The 19,102-nt window shown below is 36.0% G+C and overlaps 1 protein-coding gene across 1 annotated transcript in view; it reads right to left on the bottom strand.

Moving 5' to 3' along the window:
• LOC149080058 (uncharacterized) overlaps positions 1–18,799 on the bottom strand; it is a 32,787-nt gene extending 13,988 nt beyond the window's left edge. Inside the window, exon 1 of the mRNA XM_089239001.1 lies at positions 18,416–18,799. Within this exon, the coding sequence (XP_089095127.1) occupies positions 18,416–18,575 (160 nt within the window). The 5' untranslated portion in view covers positions 18,576–18,799. The remainder of the gene's footprint in view (positions 1–18,415) is intronic.
• Between the last annotated feature and the right edge of the window lie 303 nt (positions 18,800–19,102).

Below are 19,102 nucleotides of genomic sequence, written 5' to 3'. Positions count from 1 at the left end.
AATGTATCCGGGCCGCTTAAGTGCTCTGGGACTGTGCTACGCATCACTCAAGTGATCTGTAACTATGCCGTGGATCACTTAAGTAATCTGGGAATGTGCCGGGGTAACTTGAGTGATGTAGAACCCGCACTGGGGGTCGCTTAAGTTTTCTAAAACACACTTAAGCGACGTCACATGTCACTCAAGGGATCTCTAAATGTGCCACGGATTGCTTAAGTGTTCTGGAACTATGTCGCGTATCACTTAAGTGATCTATGCTGGAATTGTGCACGGGTCACTTAAGCGATCTGTAAATGTGCCGCTTAGTTCATTTTTGCAAAATTAGGTTTGAAGGGGCAGGAGACACTAGGACCACATTTGGTCCGTGGGCCAAGGGTTTACCATATGTGAATAAAAATGTTTTTGCATTAAGAAAATAAATTTTTGATCGTCTGGGGGACACGAGACGCTCTATGCCTCCCTCCCCCCGCGTACGTCTCTGGTCCCACCAATATGCGTTAGGAGGCAGACCTGACGAAATTTTGCTGACGGGGGGGGGGGGGGGGGGTTAGAGTTTTACTCACAATGGGGGAGAGCTACATATGAGAAGGTTAATGTTAAGTGGTGTAAATCATATTTCTAACACAATTCAGACTTTAGTCCAAAAATGCAATCTAATAGTGATAAACTATTGAAAGAAAAAACGAAGTCAGTCACCTTCAATTTGTGAATAGCGCCACTATTTTGTGAAATCAAACAAATTTAAACATGGGTCTATATCGCATCTCGATTCCAGTAAAACCTTTTTCTCAAAATGAGCACATTAATCGACTCCCACCACTCTGACTTTTAACACATCATATAGCAACAATATAGCTCCAACATATATTGTTACTGATCATGAGGATGTGGTATTTTTATTGGTAATTTTTTTTTTTTATATATATATTTTAATATACTTCATGAAAAGAGATTTTTGTATTTACTCATCCGTAACCGAAACTGAGCCTTTTGGCTGTAATACTAGTGGAATGAAATAAAAATAACGTTGCACTCTATTATGGATAATAACAATATACAGTAGATCCCGTTTATAATAAACGTTTTCAAAAATCCATCGTGAAAACGTTGCGAGCGGGAAACACTTTAAACAAGAAATCTGACTATTAGTAAGAGTTGAGAGCACGAAATGAATCTTACTAAGCAGAAACTGTTCTAAGGGGAACGTTATAAGCGGGATCTACTGTAGATAAAGCAGGGCTTGAAAAAATTGAAAACAATTAATAACATGAAATTATAGAACACGATTTGAAGCAAAGATGAAAATTGCAGAAAAAGATTATAATTTATTACAAATAAGAAATGACCGAGTTTTAGACGGATATTCTTAATTATACTAGAGTAGTTCTCTCTCAAGTTAGGCTCAACTTCAACTAAAAGAAAACGTATACAAGAGATAGAATGTTATAAAAACGATAGAGAAAAGAGATATAACTCGAGTAGATACTACAAATTTCAAAGTAAGCAGATCAGCTCTTCTATTAAATGCACTTATGTACGAACATAAAGTTTGCACAATATAATCACAATTTTTCAAATCGATGTTGGATTTCGAATAAATGACAGCATAATATGATAAAAGGTTTCAAGTGGCGAGTTGTCGTATTGAATTTAATGCATGCAAGGAAGTCTAAGAAGATATAGAAGACAATGTTTTTTTTCTTTTAAGAACGATATGGCAACGACCTCGACCAGGAAAACTAAGCCTACGCAGAATCGCCTAGCCTAACCAGCCGAACACCAAACGAATGAAGTACTGCATATTCAAGCAACTACGAAAGAGATGACGGGTGGACAGCAATTTCGTTTGCAGTCTGATTAATAGACTGAACATCAAAATCTTAGCCGTACATTAATGAATTATAGCCTGACAATATGAAATTGATTCTTTGCATTAATTATATAAAGAATTTCCTTGAAACAGTTTTCAGTTACAAGCAAAACTTAGAAGCTTCTTTCATCGCATAGCCAACAAATAATAAATGTTTAGTGGAAGACTATTGTATGAGCAATCTCGAGAACTTTCATAATTCTTTAGTATATACAGAACTTTGCGTATTGTATTGCACGTAAATATTCTTAAGGAAAACAGGGGAATTCAGATGCCACATTAAAAGTACGTTCAAGCATTATAAGACTGTTTAAAGAGTTCTTACTCTGTAAAGAAAGGGTACGGTCACAATAGATAAATGTGTGTGACTACATGCATATTGCTCTATAAATCAGTTTCCCCTTTTAAATTATTAGAACGTCAACTAGACAAGGTCATTTTAGACAAGGGGAAAAAAACGAAAACACTGAAGATAAAGAAAAGAGGGATATAGGGTGCAATAAACTTATCATGATTTAAAGCGCTAACAAAAATGCCTATTTATGCTTAGTGGAAGCAAAAAAAAAAATCTGCGTCACTATCCATGTCAGGCAAAATTAAAGACTAGATTTTCTTGTGTGTGTGTGTGTGTGCTGAATTTTTTAACCAGAGCCATCCAAAAAAAAAAAATAATAATAAATTGGCAGTTATTTGGTAAGGTTAAAATAAATTCTGAAAGTTTGCATTAAATAAAGACCAAGATGACACGTAATGCGAAGTTTAGCACAGCACAAACTTGGGTAATGTTATCCATATTTTTTTTGCCCTCCATTCGGATGCTTTCTCTTTCAAGTGCACTTTTGTTAATGGCCTCCCAAGCGTAGATGCCATAACTATATATATGAGCTACACATTTAGAAAACCAAACGATAAGGACAAGGCCAATACAGTAGGAGGGAGAAAAGGTTTTGTTTCATGTCTAACAATTTTTATTACAGCTTATAGCAGTGTATGACGGGTTTAGCGATTCAAAATTTCGCAAATACGGTAATACCACTGGGGGAAATATGTACCATGGTACATAGTTTTTATTGAATCAAGAAAAAAATTCACTTTTATATTTAAAAGTAGTTAGATTATAACACCCGTGGCATAATAGGATTTGACCCTATTATTGAATTACTCAATAAGTTGATACGGTATTTTATGGCTCGAAATTACACCGGGTTGTTATATGCAATGTTTGTATGCGACTAAAAAAACCACCATACAGCTACGTATAGAACCTGTCGTATCAATGATCCTCCAATTTCACAAAAGATAAAACATTCCGATTTCCTGTTACCCCTTACCGATAGCTACCAATAGAAATTTTTTCTAGACATGAATAATGAACGATGTTTCAAATCGAGCAAAGTTCAAACACCTTTATCTGTCGGGATTTTATTAACTGTTCGACGTCCTTCTATGTAAACATTAACCTTCTCTAATATTTAATAACTCGGAGGTTGAAAGAGCTCTAAATAAGTATCATTCATCTTTTACACGGCTTTCCTATCAGCAGGTGCAGAGACATGATATATAAATGTCAATACGCGCAATGATTTTTACTTAACAAAGCTAGAGTCCTTGGAAAAACAGACAGTTTCCATATCGAGAAATCAAGCTTCGTGGAAAAATATATTTTCGTGCGTCTCATTCGAATTAGCATCAGCTTTCAGGACGTTCTTTTCAAACTTTATACACAATTTTTTGGTGAAAAACAGTAAACGCTTCTCAAGAAATATGGAGAGGGGGAGACTATCGTAAGGGAGGAGAAAAACTCCTGTTGAGAATTTCCTTGAATGGCTACATTTATATGTAAAATAAAAAAAAAAACTATATTTTTTTAACCACAAATTCACCCACACAAGAGAAAGTCTACCAATAAAAATATCATTTATTTATGTTATTAAATAATAATATTGATAAACAAAATACCCACACCAGAGAGACAGACATTAACATTATCAAGAAACCCGAAAAATGTTAGCAAAAGTTTTTCCCTATACAAAATAAGGGAAGCACACGATACGGAGCAATGATTTCCCAAAACGATTTTCCAACTCAATCTTACTAAAGCGAATCTTACTAAAACAAAACGTATTGAAAAAGACATACTTGCAAACATAATAATAAGAAAAAGTTCCTACATAACAAATAAATTATGTTATGTCCCTGCTTCCATTGTTGCTATAGGGCGAAGGTGACTTTGAACTCTGTTTAGAAATTTTCTCGTATCTTTTTTTTTTCAGTATGAACCAAACTGAGATAAACTCGTTTAGTTAAGCGAAGGTCTAACCCAGAATTTACCTAACTTGTGGTTGTCCTGCCACCTACCACCGAAAAAATAAATTCTCAACGTTTTCCCCTCAACTTCTTGAGCTGTCTTTGGTCCGTTCGAGTACTTTGAGAAGCACTGGTCTCGATGGAAACATTCAACATTTTAGTAATTTTAATTACACAAATTTACTTTGTTTGACCAACATGTTCAAGATGTAAAGTTGCTGTAGTTTTGAAATATATGACATCCATATTTTTATGGGCATCTTTTTCTCAGCCACCTCTTTGGGCATTTTGCCTGTTGTGACGTTGTATTTGTATCTTACTACAGTATTTTATCGAATGCTTATCATATAGTTTTCCTTGTGTGCCAAAATTGCACTGGATTTCTGATCCTAACATGACGACAGAGAAGGATCTCTGATTATGGTAACGATTTCGATACTTTCATGGAAGAGGCTCAAGTCAGCCATTAAGTTATTTAAGAATATAACAGCCCGATCAAAAAACTTTCATTTGAAACAAAACAGTCAGAACAAAACAAGTTAATTTTGGAACAAAAATTTGCGAATCTCTAATCCATAAAAATATGACACTGCTTTTCAAAAGTTACGTACGTGCAAAAAATTTTAAATACCTCAAGAAGTTTTAATTCGATTGACTTCAAATTTCACAGGAATATACGTAGTACACTGCTCAAAACAATTAGGGGAAATGTTTTTATTTTTAATTTTCAAACATTTTAATTCATAGTTCCCCAAACTGTTTGTTCTATTGCCACCTTCTTAAGAAATTTCTTTTCCTCATCGCCCCCCAACTCAAGTCAACCCATAGGATCGTATGTTATTCCATAGCTACTATCGCCCACCAGGGAGCGATATTGCCCACTTTGGGAAACAGTTTTAATTGATAAAATATTGACAAAGAACATAAGTATTCACGAAGAGTTGTCACAAGAGTTAATCATCAACTAAATTTTAATAAATTTAAATAAATAATACATATTCCCCTAATTGTTTTGAGAAGTGTAAATTCAGTTATTAATTCAGCAATATCAGAAAGAAAAGTATTTTTTACGTATTGCTGGGGCATAGAGCCTCACAATAGCTCAAAGAAAAACTTATACGATTACTTTCATGCCATCACCGAACATTATGCATGCTCAACCCATGGCCTGGGATTTCAGTTTTGTGTTCGCTATGGGCCCCAAAACAGAATGTTTTGCATACAATGCAACAAGCCCTCGGCTGACTGGAAATGTTCTGCAGTAAAAATTTACAGAACAGTGATTTCCACATTTTGTCTTAAAATTCTTCCAGATTGTTTTGCAGTAGCACTGATTGTTCTGTGACATACGTCGCAGATTTCGGCATATTCTGCTTTGGGGGGATATTGGATGACCAGGACCATAACTAGACACATACTTTGTCAGCCGGGGCAAGCACTCGTTTTGGCACCCCCACCGTGTAATGTAGATAGGTGTAGTTAAAGGGTGAATTTTCGGCACCTACTTTGGTCCAGCGCCCGGGGCACCAGACTCGCCTGCTCCCCCCCCCCCCCAGTTGCGGTCCTGGGGATGCCCCTAATAGGCTACTAGTGAAATGACATCTGGAAGAAAACCTATACCATCCAACCAAGACGACGACCATAGTACTTTTGATCAAAGTGAGTTTGTACGACGAGGTTTGTGTGTGATCCCGATTCCTCTCTACATTTTCCGATTAAAATACCTCAAAATACCTTATCATGCAAATTTAATTACACAATGTTTTTATTTCGAGTCAAACTAAATTCTGAAGGACGATATTCTTATCTCAATCGAAACATATTTAATTTTTCTTGTAGTTAGCATACACACACCGCTGAAAGCATGTTTTATTAATATTGTCAAAGCAAAATCCATAAATTTAAAGGCAATTATCATCATTAAGCACACTGAACGCATAAGCACATAGCGAATTGATGATCCCTTTGAAGTGGGCACTAAAATTTTATTCTTTCTTTCTGTGTGTGTGTTAGAACTCTGGGAAGGCGGCGAGCCCAAAATATTTTTAAACCTTCCTTTGGTTTATTTATGTTTTATAATATGTTCCCTTTGAATTTCTTCCTCACATTTTTGGAGCTTTGTTTTCACCGTTATTCCTGAAACGTTGGAAAACACATCCAGACGTTCGAGAGGGTATAGGTCTGCCAATAAGAAACATGTACGGTATCAGTTCTTTTTTTTTATTTTCAGTATAATCTCTTTTAGTTGTGGCGTCTTGCTAACTGGCTGGGTCGAATCAGATGTTCCTAAGAAAAAGAAATGTACCCATCCTCTGAAACGTGAAATGGAAATTTCAGAAAAATACTTCAAGAATTCTGGATCTATGACGAAAGTGGAACTTGCGAAAGAGTTAGATATCTAGATTCAACTCTAAACACGGTTGTATAAATATCAAATATAAATAAATTTATAAACGAAATCTATTGCTTGGGGATAATATATTCAAAAAAGATTAAAATTACGCTTTTTTCTTCTATCTCAAAAACTATATCGTAATCAAAATCCTCAAGATTCAAGCAATTATGTTTTATTTAAGAAATTCAGTAACAGGATTTTTGAAAAATTTTAATTTCATGTATTTTGTTTATTCTGATGATTTTATTCAACGCCTGATCGGTATAATTTTTGCCTAACGAATCGAAATCGGTCACATCAGTTGATATAGTGTCATCACTTTTCACCCACTGAAATTAACACGTTCACTGCTAATGACGCCACCATGGCGTCACGAGGACAGTAGAAAACTAGTTTTAATCTTTAAAAAAATGCGCCCCACGGACTCAACAAGCAATTTAGGCCCCGCAGTGAACGTGTTAATTAATACCCTCAATATTTACGAACTAGCGTCCCGTGCCTATCATTTAAAACGCAGTGTATGCATAAATATTTTTTTGTGTGAAGACATAAGGACATGCTTGTGTGTATGTAAAAATATTTTCTTTCTCTTGAACAAACAAATCTAGAAATAACGGTTCCGCTCAACGAGCTATCAAGACCGAGACCCAAAATGAAATAAGAAAAAAATAACGACAACGAGAGAACGAAAAAGTTTTAAGCGTATAAAAGAAAACTGGCAGTGAATGTTGAACATTCCACCGACACACACAAGAACGGGATATAAATGTTCTCCCAACCGCGACATTATGTGCAGCATTAGTGACCACATATTGTTATAATAGAAATATAGCCGCCTTCGATCGGCCATTGTTTTTGAATAGAGCACGAATAGCCATACCAGTTGTATGTTTCCTTCCTGAATCGACTTTTAAGATCCGGATCTCTTGGCTAAACAATGAGAAATGTGGGTCAAACTTAACAAAGCGAAAGTACGACGGTATTCATTAGGACTCGCTTATTGACTATAGGATAAGCTCTCGCAACACATATTTCAGGCATAAAAAAACTAAAAAAGAATAGCGACAATAAGAAACTACTAACAGGAAGAAAAATTTTTGAATATTTTAAAACTTGATACACCACAAGGACGAAAAAAGAAATAAGAGCAAACTTCAGTTTATATACATAAAAAAGATCAAAATTGAAAATGTTTCCACTATTACAGTGCGCGCCGCTTAATGCGATCACATCGGGACTATATAGGGTGATTCAAAACTCAACGTACAAAATTTTAGGGTAGGTAGAAAACACAAAAACAAAAGAGTCGCATAGGAATGTATGTGGAAACCCTAACCTGATCAGCTGGAGGATAAAAGAAGATGCAGAAATGATAAGCCCATAATAGGTGGGAAAAAAACTCTTTATTTAGCGATAATTTCCACGAGGACAGTACGTATACACGTTAAGTTTCACAACAAGTGCTCAAAGTTCTTACCATCCACAGTTCTACACGCTTCACAACGGCGACGCATTGATTGTCGAACCCTTTCATCAAAAATACCCGGCATTTCGCAGACGTTTGCAGCTGCGACGGAGATTCTTGCGACGTGGATGGTAAGAACTTTGAGCACTTGTCGTGAAACTGTACACGTACTGTCCTCGTGTAAAGTATCGCTAAATAGAGAGTTTTTCCACCCATCATTGGCTTGTCATTTCTACATCCTCGTTTATTCTCCAGCTGATCAGGAAACGGTTTTCCGTCATACATTCCTATGTGATTCTGTTTTGTTTTTTCTACCTCCCCTAAAAGTTTGTAAGTTGAGTTTTGGATATCCCTGTATATTATATTCATTTGCTTTCATTGCAAAGGCCGCTCCACACGGACATGGATCATAGGGCGTAATAGCCACTATCAGGAAGGAAATTGTGAACATTGTGTAAAAAGTTTTCAATGAAAAAAGGTAACAAACCGAAATTCCGATAATTATAAGCGAATTTTTTCCCATGATGTAGGTCCGTTCCATACTTCACATAAGTGATAGCAATACCTGAACGATAACATTATCAGAAATTTCAATAAGCAGCGTCTACTGTAAATATATATATTTTGTCAATGACGGAAACAGGGTGTTTTTTTTTTTCTCATCAAAGCAAAAGTTTTTAGAGAAAGAAAATATTCACATTTTCACCCAAAAATGCTAACGAAGCAAATTTAAGTGAATGTGTTGGTGTATATATCTTTTTATCAAATCAGCTGGATCAAGAAACAACGCCACATTAATGAACCGATGACATCATTCTTGCGCTTACACAAGCAAACAGACGCACACACCAAAACAAATGACGACTTGGGAGCTACAAGTGCAAATTTGATTCCAAAAAATATCGTTATACGTCTAGCACACGTACACACACCACCTACTTGAGATTTTTAAGATACGCAAAACAATTATATAAAACATTTCAAGTTTCTTCCTCTTGAATATTTTTGACACCATATTTGTGATCACATACTTCAAACCCGTCATTATTTGGAAGACACCATTAAATTTCTTTGAAGATTGCGGAAGATTTTCAATTCACAGCACGACCCACCTCTCGATTATGAAAAAATGATTTGGGTGATATACTATTGTCTTCTTCTAAAACATAACCTAATATTAATTCTTTTAATTAATATAATAATTTATCCATACCTGTGAACCATACTATCCATTATGTCCTATCATGTATGTCCATTTGAGTAATTTTACAGTATTAAGAGAAAACAATTTATTTCTATTTAATTAATTCTTCGGAAAGTATATTGGGACATAGAGTCGAATCTCGTTATAAGGAACACCAAGTGACAACAGAAATCACTTCGTTATAACGGAATTTTGTTGTAAAGGAATTCCGGGTTTTCGCATTGTTCCTATATAAACTTATCTGGGGGATTAGAAAAGTGTTCATTAATACGGGATTCGACTGTACTATAGTCTGGTTTGGCTAATTTAAAAATTATTTTAGCTAAAATACAATACTATGGCCCTAAACTACAGAATGAAAAATACAAGAACTCAAAATTGACAAAAATGGACATACGATAGTATGGTTCTGAGGTATATATGCCTAAAAGGAAGGAAAATCAATATTATACACCAGGGTTGGACAAATCCCAGGCGCCAGGTCACCATGGCGACTAAAAAATTGGGATTGGCGCCTAAAATTTTTTTATATATGGTTACTAAATTGGAGTTAGGACAACACAAAATTTTTGAAATTAATATCAGCGTATTTATCAACATGGAATGGGGCCGCTATATCCTAGAGGGCCGTTCAAGTATTACGTCATCATCGATGGGGGGGGGGGGGGTTTCCGATTTGCTGACAAGGGGGAAGGAGGGTTTGGATAATGCTTACGTCATCAACAACCCTTTATAAAAATATGAGTTGGATTCAGAGGGGCAGAGCCAATGACGAAATTTTGCTGACAATTAAAAATAAAGCCACGCAAGTCATATTTCTTTCCTAATTTTTCCGAATTTTGTCATTTGTTAGGGATCGTAGTAAGTTCTCCATCCATACATGGTATAGGGCCGATTGATTGCGAGTCCAACCAAGCAAAAACATGCATAAGATAAAATGGCATTGCGAAATAATTGCTATAGCGAGTTATTGTGGAGGAAATGACCATAGAGGAATGACAAGCGGCTCTGGAAAGACCAAATCGACTGGCTTGTAACGAATGAACGCTTCTGCTTGACAACGGCGCAAACCTAAGCATACCCTCACATTAATATTAATAATTAATAAACAGTGCGTAATGGTGGTAGCTCATCTTGCGCTGTTTGCAAGCCGAAAATATATCGTTAGTTTGACGTGGGATGTAACACTACCATTACAATGGGTAACCGCGGAAGCCCACGCATTAACACATCTGGTAGCTATTCAATTTATGAATACATCGAAGGTAGAGACGACATAAAGGAGTTTCAAATTTTTTGACAAAAACGTTCAGAAGCAGAAAAAGAAAAATTCTCACTTTTCATAACGTTCAAGAATGAATTAGTTTGTTATGAGAGCAAGTAACGTGTACCAGTCTTGGTATTGCTTCATTGAACACGAAAAAAATCATGTCAACTTTGAGCAGCGTGGTGCTTAGTCGTTAACTGTTGGTACCTGGTAACACGTTGATAAAACTCTTGAGAAGTTTGCTAAGAAACTAAAACACACTTCCGTACACACAATCGCATGTGGTAATCGAAAAAAGTTGACGTACAAGAAGGGTATTGTCCATTCCGAGATAAATTTGAAAATTGAAAAAAAAATCCAATTTTCGAATTGAGACTAAAATAAAAATTATGAATGACATATAATTAAAAGATTACTGTCTCTTTCATTAATGCGTAATGCAGACAAATGTTCAACATGATCATAAGTAACATTTCTTTGTTCTCATGATTGCATGTCTGTTCTGATAAAGTGAGATGACCTATTTTCGATAGACCTAGAAGAACGCTTCATTTTTTCCTTACCGTAACTTCCGTAATATAACTGATAGATTCTCTTTAAAAGTGGAGAAAGTTTGCGAAGAAAAAGATACGATGATAAAGGAAATGGAAATAAAAACTTCTATGAACCGGTTTTTTCAAAAATATCAAGACTTTTTCTGAGAAAATGAAAAAGATTTTCGTGAAAAGAAACAACACAACTTTCTGATAAAATGTCTTTGATATATAGCCTCGTGTTTCTATAGGAGTAGTAAGGAGAGTTTTCTATCTAAATTTTCGAAATTGTTTGATAGTTAATTGAAAATACATTATATAGGCGTCCCTCGCTTTACGTGATTAATTGGTTTTGCAAAATAGTCACATAAGACGAAATCGCGTGAAGTATGTGAATTTAACATGGGAAGATAGGAATAGGGGGTTGTGGTTTTCTTCAGGAAGATTACAAAAAAAAAAATGAACCCAATAGCAAAAGAACCTTTTTAATGAATTAAATTATTCAGACTTATATAAACAAATCCCGTGAATTTAAGCAATGTGAATGAATTAAATTAATACTTTTTTCGTCTTCACTATTTCTGATTGATTCTAGTGGGTGTGAATGTTTCCTTTCCTGAAGCGCCTGGTATGATAGGCAGATGATGAACTTTTTAATGAAACAGTCGAAATTCGGCTGACAAGTAGCATTTTTCATTTTCTTATAAAAACTAGTCGCAAAAGTCAGATAATTGCACATACTTCTTAGCAAATATAAAAATTCTAGTTTCACTGGAATCACTTTTTTCGATCAAATTTCTCATGGCATTGTTAATGGGTAACCAAATGTTGTTCATCAGTGAGATCTGGCCAGTTGTATCTGAGGATTTCTCTCGTATTTGTCTCAACTACATCATCAAACCTAACGTACTTCATCGTCAAAGGATTTAACTATGATATATCTTTAATTTTAATCCTGGAAATGGGCTTTCAAAATTCGTCTTTCCAAGCCGAATTTTGCAGGTTGAAACTCCTAAAATCTCTCAACTTTTAAAAATCGCGTTATAGGGAAACCGCGTAAAGCGAAGGATGCCCGTATACGTACAGACACCGTACATCGCAAAACAAAACAAACACACACTAACTATTATTCAAATTTCTGATGAAATTCAAAAGAAAATGTTTCTAGTAAGGAAAAAAAAAAATACGTAAATAAAAAATAAAAAGAAGTTCATAGATTCTCATCGATGAAACTTTTCTCTTATACCGGGGTCCTCATTTTTAAGCACTTAACTCAATATGTTTGATATTTATATGGAAAAAAAAGTTCAAGAACACTAATAATCATGGTTCGGAAAAATCGCGAAAAGAATCAAGAGGCGGAAATGAAATATCGAACGCGTCACTTTTCTAATGCGATAACATCCATACAGGGAGAGGCTCGGTCCGTAAAAAAATTCAACCATTATGTGCTTCTAAATCTCTAATCGATGGTGGAAAATTACAACGATCGTCTCGTTGAGAGGCCATTCAGCCATCGAACGAGAAACGGGGGGAAATCAACGATCGAGAGCTCTTCTCAAGCTATTCTTCGAAACGATTCCAAAGGTATAATCTCTATAAAAAGAATTCCCACTAATTTTGCATAAACCTACGATGGGAACAGGAAGCTGCAATTTACGATGTTGCATTATATACTGAATCACCGTTGATTTCATTTTCTGATCCAGTGTCCACCGTCAGTGTGAGAAAAGCCCAACGCCATAAATTCAGTATCAATATCTAGCATACATGCATTTAGGGGTTTACAAATCTGAGGTCAGTATAGAGACTAAAAAAATTAGGAATGACGCCAAAACAATTTTCATTTGGTTACTAAATTAGAGTCAGGAAAACATAAAATTTCTGAAATTCATATAAGCATATCTACCAACATGGAGGGGGGGGGGGGGTGATTGCTATGTCCTGGAAAAGTTGAAAAATATTTTTGGACCTGCTTTTCTCTGAAAAAAAAGTTTGGCTTTTAAAAATTTATTCTGGCAACTCGAGTCTATTGGGATATATGAATGAATTATATTTTTTTCATGCAGTTGTATAACTAGGAGAAATCAGAAAATTAACTTTCTTATAAAGCAATACTTTTTTCCCTTCCACCTGATTGTTTTTTCTCATGGCAGCGCATCGTACCCCAGAATTAAAACTAAACAAAACCTACTCGATTATAGGCTTCTTCATAGATGAAATACTCAGACACACTTATGGGGTGTGCGGTCGCACCGGGCCCCGCGCTTTGTGAGGCCCCATACTTACGGTAAATTAATGGAGGCCTTCAAAAATTATTTCTGGCATTAATTCTGAATTTTCATCAATTGCGGAATTATTAATTTCATTAATTCTGAATTTACATTCATTCTGGAATTTTTTCCCCGCGCGTTAGTTCTGAAATTTCATCAATTCCGGAATTATTTCTTTCATAGTTCTGAATTTTCATTGATGCTGAAACTATTTCTTTCAATGATTTTTAACTAATCAATTCTAAAATTTTCATTAATCTCGGAAATTGTTTCTCTTATTAGTTAAAAATTACCTTCAGTGTGGTGAATTATCAATTTTTGTTAATTTACATTTAAAAACTGTGTGCTCAAAATTTTTTTCTACGTATATTTCTGTGTGTACTCAGTATTCTGTAATAATGGTGTGTTGCTCTGATCCCCACCTCTTCTCCAAAAATATATAAAATCGGGACAAAAAGGGGGGGGGGGGTCCTAAACTTTTTTGGTGCCCCGAAATTGTTAAAACGCACCTGGGCTCGCTATTATTTTCGCAGCGGGCCTCGCGTCTGGTAAGGGCGGCCCTGGAAATACCGTAAAGAAAAAAAGTAGTACTTTTTCAGAAATTCATACGTTGAAAGAAGGGAACCTTTCAACGATGCAAATTTCTACCGGCGCGTTCGAATCACAGTTTGGAGAAATGTTTTCGAATGAATAACATTGTCAATAGATACTACATCGCTTTTTCAAAGAGAAACTGTACTTTGGATGATAAAATACTTTCGTAACTTCTCAAATCATGTTTCCAAGAAGAGGAAAAAAAATTTCGAGCACATCGTTTCTCGTCACTTTCCAAATTCGAGAAATGGCCGATTCTCGACGTATCAAAAATCCTTCCCAAAAACAGACGATTGCCAGCAAGAAAACTCACATTGTTCAGTTTTATTTAAAGCATAATATAATTTAATTTTCTCCGCCAAAAGAGTTTCGAGAACTTGGATCTCGCTGAGTGCAAAAGGAGAAGAAAATTAATTCAAAAGCAGTGACAATAGCGGACTTGAAGCAATAAATTTAGCCAAGAATTCATCGATTACCCACTGCAGGATCCTTACTGAATTCAAGAAAATTCGGTTTATCCATAGACTAAAGATATAATATTATTCTTCTAATAAGAAAGATATTATTCTAACTCTGTGGGTTTATCCAACGAGATCCCGCTCTCAGAGACAGCACGCCAGTTCAGGGAAAAAAATCAGTTCATGCAACAATACGCACTGTCCCACACCAGTAGCACGTTGCCCTAATCTGAGGGTCAAGGTTTGATTCTGGCAGTCGTACCAATTAATTAATTGTACGCGTCTCGTTACCAGTTCTGACTGGAGTGAAAATTATCAACTTCCTTCACATCATTTGAGATAAATACAGTGAAACCTCGATATAACGATACTCTGCGGAAGGAGATAAAATATCGTTGCACAGGGTATCGTTATATCGAGTATTTAACGTTATATTGAGTATCTTTATAGCGAGGTTTCACTCACATACGAGCATAAATACAGTAGTTGCAAGTAGCCATGAATCGGTAAAATAAAAAAAAAAGTTTTTAGACCATTCACCTGGCTTCGAAGAAAAGAGGCTTTTATATGTGGCTCAAACAAAAAAGGAAAAAAAAAATTACTACAAAGCAAAGCATAGAGAGGATAAGAAATGACGACCCCCTTCTCGGAAAACCTTGATCTGTTGTACAGGAGGGAAGCAGATGTTCAAAATCTTGAAAGAAAGCCTGGCCTCTCTAGGGCCTTTTGTTGGGCATGCTCTGAGAGAAGAATAAGAATTCAAGTTTCCCCCCCCCCCCTCTCTCCTCGATTGGCATTTCATAAACATGTGGTTCATTATCAATGCATTGGATGACAGCAAGAAAATGAAGCAACAGACATGTAAGGAAATCGAGATATAGCGGTTCTTAAACTGAGAAATACAGTATACCAAGTGTCTAGAATGAGCATTATAGCGTTTTGCTGTGATTCTCAAACTTTTGTCACTCACCTCACCCTTTCCCTATTCACAGGTTATATGCGGCTCCTCCAGAACAGGATCGTCTTAAGAGCAGGGCCGAAACCGGGGGAGCAGATGGGTGTGGTGTCCCGGGCGCTAGACTAGGGGGGGGCGTAAATTCCACCCCTTTAACCTATCTTTCAACATCACAGAGGGGCGCCAAAATGCGTACTTGCTCCGGCTGACCAAGTACCTAGTTAGGGCTCTGCTTAAGAGCCTGATGGGGCCTGGGGCAAAATGATTTTTCTGAGGCCTCCGTACTTGACTGAAAATGCCTGCGTATCAATTTAAGAGCTTAATCAAGAAAATCCTAACCAGATCTCATTATCACGATGCCCCCCCCCCTCTGCACTGGAGGCCCCCGGGTGGACCCATGCGCAAGACAGTACTGCCTCAGAATAGGTAAAATGCATTCATAAAAAACCGCTTCAAACGATAAATAAGCACACACATCAATATTTACAGCTCGAAAGCCCATGGGAGCCGCAACGACGCGCACTTTGAGAAATACTGGCGTACAGAAGGCCCATATAAGGGCTATTTACAAATAGGCAAAGTCAAAACTGAAGATGTGAGTTGACGAAACGTAAATTTAAAGTGCCATAAAATAATAGGAACGTATACGATAGCGAATTCAGGTCGAGTCTGCGTGTTACATTCATTTTGATCCATGAACCGTATAGGAAATACACTAAGCTCAATAGGATATCTTAAATTAGGGCAGACATCGAATTGATTGGAGGCATACGGTTAAAAAAGAAAAGAACAACAAAACAATTGTGTCGACAATCTGTCAAATTAATGCTTCATACATGCATACCACGGACGGATGGTCTGTGCTGCACTGTAATCAAGAATTACAGAAAATAAGAAATAATGCAAATATATGTTAAATAAGGCAAAATAATATGTTATTTTCTTTTGCTTTAAATTATGACCTTGACGATCGTGACGACTTCAGACTATTTTATTTGTACAGAAGCTGCTGACGAAAATCGCTCACAGCACATGACACGACAAGTGACGACGGCTGATGAAAAGAATAAACTAAAAAGAAAGATAATAAATAAAATAAATCCTGGATGCATGTTCTTGATTTCCAAGTACTTTATCGGATATTTACTTGTTGCAAACAATCTGAATTTTATCGCCTGAATATCCACCATCACCGTTATTGGAATGATTCCAATTCCATCGTGGTCATTTTATTCTTCTTGATGACGGCCAACAAAAAGAAAAACACAACCTTTATCCAGGAAGTATCAACCAGCTAGTATTTTTTTTTTTTTTAAGAAAACCGACTAAAGATGCAAAAAAGAAGCACGCATCAGATATATATATATATAGTTTGCTTTCCCAATAAGTTCCTTATGTTCATGAGAACTTTTAATCTTTTCTCCCCCAGCTCAGAGTTGTTTTGTTTATACTGTGTATGTTTATTTTCTTGTCTTATTATTGACTAGGCAAATAGATCCAGAATTGTGTAAGTGGAAGTCAACTCATAGACTACAAGAGATTCAAACTACTTTGGCTGGTATTAAAAAGTTCATTCCTGAAGCTTAAAACTTTTTCTGAAGGGAAAAATTTTTACTAAGATTTTAAGAAAGTCGGAGCTAGGAGTGAAAGGCAATGGGGCAATTGGCCTCTCAGTATCTTCTGTATTTTAAGGATATTGTCAATAAAAATGTGACAATATGTTTTATAAGTGATCCCGAAAATTACTCTTTAATAATTTCTGCCCTCCCTGTCCATTCCAGCTTCCTGCAAAAGCTTAATGTTCAGGATTGAAGTACTAATATTAAGAATAAACTATGGCTTTTAGTTTTATCATGGATGTGTTGTCAAAAAAGCCATTACTTTCCATATAAGATGTAGAATCTTAATTTTTAATCAATAAATAATCGCTGGAGTTTGTTCCAAAAAATTTAGCTTTCAAAACGATATCTTGCATTAGGACCAGCATTTAATAGATCAGGAGCAAACAGTGAAAAGAAAAAAGATAAGAAAACAATTTTTTGGGATATTATCAATAACATTTCAAATTTTCATGAATTAGGACAATTAGAAAAAAACCTCGTTACATGACATAAATCAATAATATAGTAACAGTTTAAAATTCCATATAAAATACGTTATCAATAATCACCATAAACTGAGCTAGACAATTCAATTATAGGCATGAAAGTATCAGAGAGGGAAGCATTGTGCTTAATATTTTAGCAGAAATTTTTATAGAAGGTGAATGCGAATATGTTTTTGGGGAGGGGGCCTTTGGCTGATGGGCTTTTTTACCTGTTTATGCTCATGATTCCAAGCACTGTATTTTAGTCCGACTAGGCAGATAGATATGGGGAAAATAATTTTAAAGCTGCAATTGCTTCCACAAAAAATGCACTGTTGTGTGTGTGTGTGTGTGATATACTTTTCTTTTGAATTTTCAATTACTAAATGCAGCTAAAATTCAAAAATGAAGGGCAATTGAGGATGGAGAGAAACCTAATTTATCCCCACAATTCCATAAATTATAATGTATCAACATTTTAGTTTTATGAATTCAGGAGAATCATTAATATGAAAACTGCAGTTGAATAACAATGAAAATTCACTAAAACTGCTTGTTTCACTAGATATTCTTATATTCTCCCTCCACCGACAATTTTTAAGTTTGATTCCTAATTAGCATAATTAGGATGTTTAAGTATTTAATCTGATACACATACCACGATTTAAGAAATTGACCTTTTGGGTCGATTTCATCCCATGGCATTAAAGAAATTACTTCCGATTTTCGTAAAATGTGTTTTTATCGATCAGGCATTCACGAGAGACTAAATTATTTCAAACTATACAATGAATAAAGTTAACTATTTGCAACAATTTAAACCACAAATCAATTTCGATCTGGTTGAGTTCAATGCGAATTGTTTCATTTTTTTTTTTTTTGGCCTTATTGAATTAAATTCATGAAAAAGTTCCAAGTTTCATCTGACACATATAAGTATCATCGTATTATTCTAACGATAAGTATACGTACATGCGATATATTAAAATGTATATGAAATAGACTTACATGTCAGAGCTGTCAAACGGTGATTACTCTTTGTTGTATTTTGGCGTCGTCTACGACGGATAGCAAGGGCGATCGAGATCGCACACATTACAACTAAAACACCACCGACGGCCATCGCCACAAGGGCAGTCTCCCCTGTAGATGAAGATCGCGAAGGCATATTCTACGGATGTATTTGCTTTTTTAAGCTACACAAAAATAATTAAAAATAAAATAATTATTTACACAATGGGAACGTCTCGCACTTTACATGAAGTATCATCGAGAGAGAAGATCCCTCCGCGACATGCCAATAAGAAGGCGAACACAAAAATGGAACAGCCAACCGCTGTACAAGGAACGAAATTATTTTTCTTCTTGCCCTGCCAGCTGTTCTGCCTTCTACTTGGCCCACCCACTTCTCCCTCAATTCCTTGGATAGCTATCCGTCTTTACTGTACCGCCATCTTTCGGCTCAATAAAGAAACAGAGTTTCTTGTATATTTTTCGATGGCAACACAAGATACGTACTAACGGTTCGCTCCATTTGCGGGGCGAAACGCGTCTTTCGATTTAATGAGGCTTTCCATATGGACGTTATAATCAGGGCCGCAACTAGATGCTTGGTCACCCGGGGCCATGGGCGGTGATACGGGGGGGGGGGGGGGGGTCCCACCCCCAGCGTCACAGGTGGAGTCGACTGATCTA

Source organism: Pholcus phalangioides, unplaced genomic scaffold (assembly GCF_987345545.1).
Source record: "Pholcus phalangioides strain wild (caught in Gottingen) unplaced genomic scaffold, Ppha-v1.0 ptg000011l_1, whole genome shotgun sequence".
In the NCBI taxonomy this organism is placed as follows: domain Eukaryota; kingdom Metazoa; phylum Arthropoda; class Arachnida; order Araneae; family Pholcidae; genus Pholcus; species Pholcus phalangioides.
The sequence above is the reverse complement of the archived record's forward strand: the minus strand, read 5'-3'. Positions and strand labels throughout refer to the sequence as shown.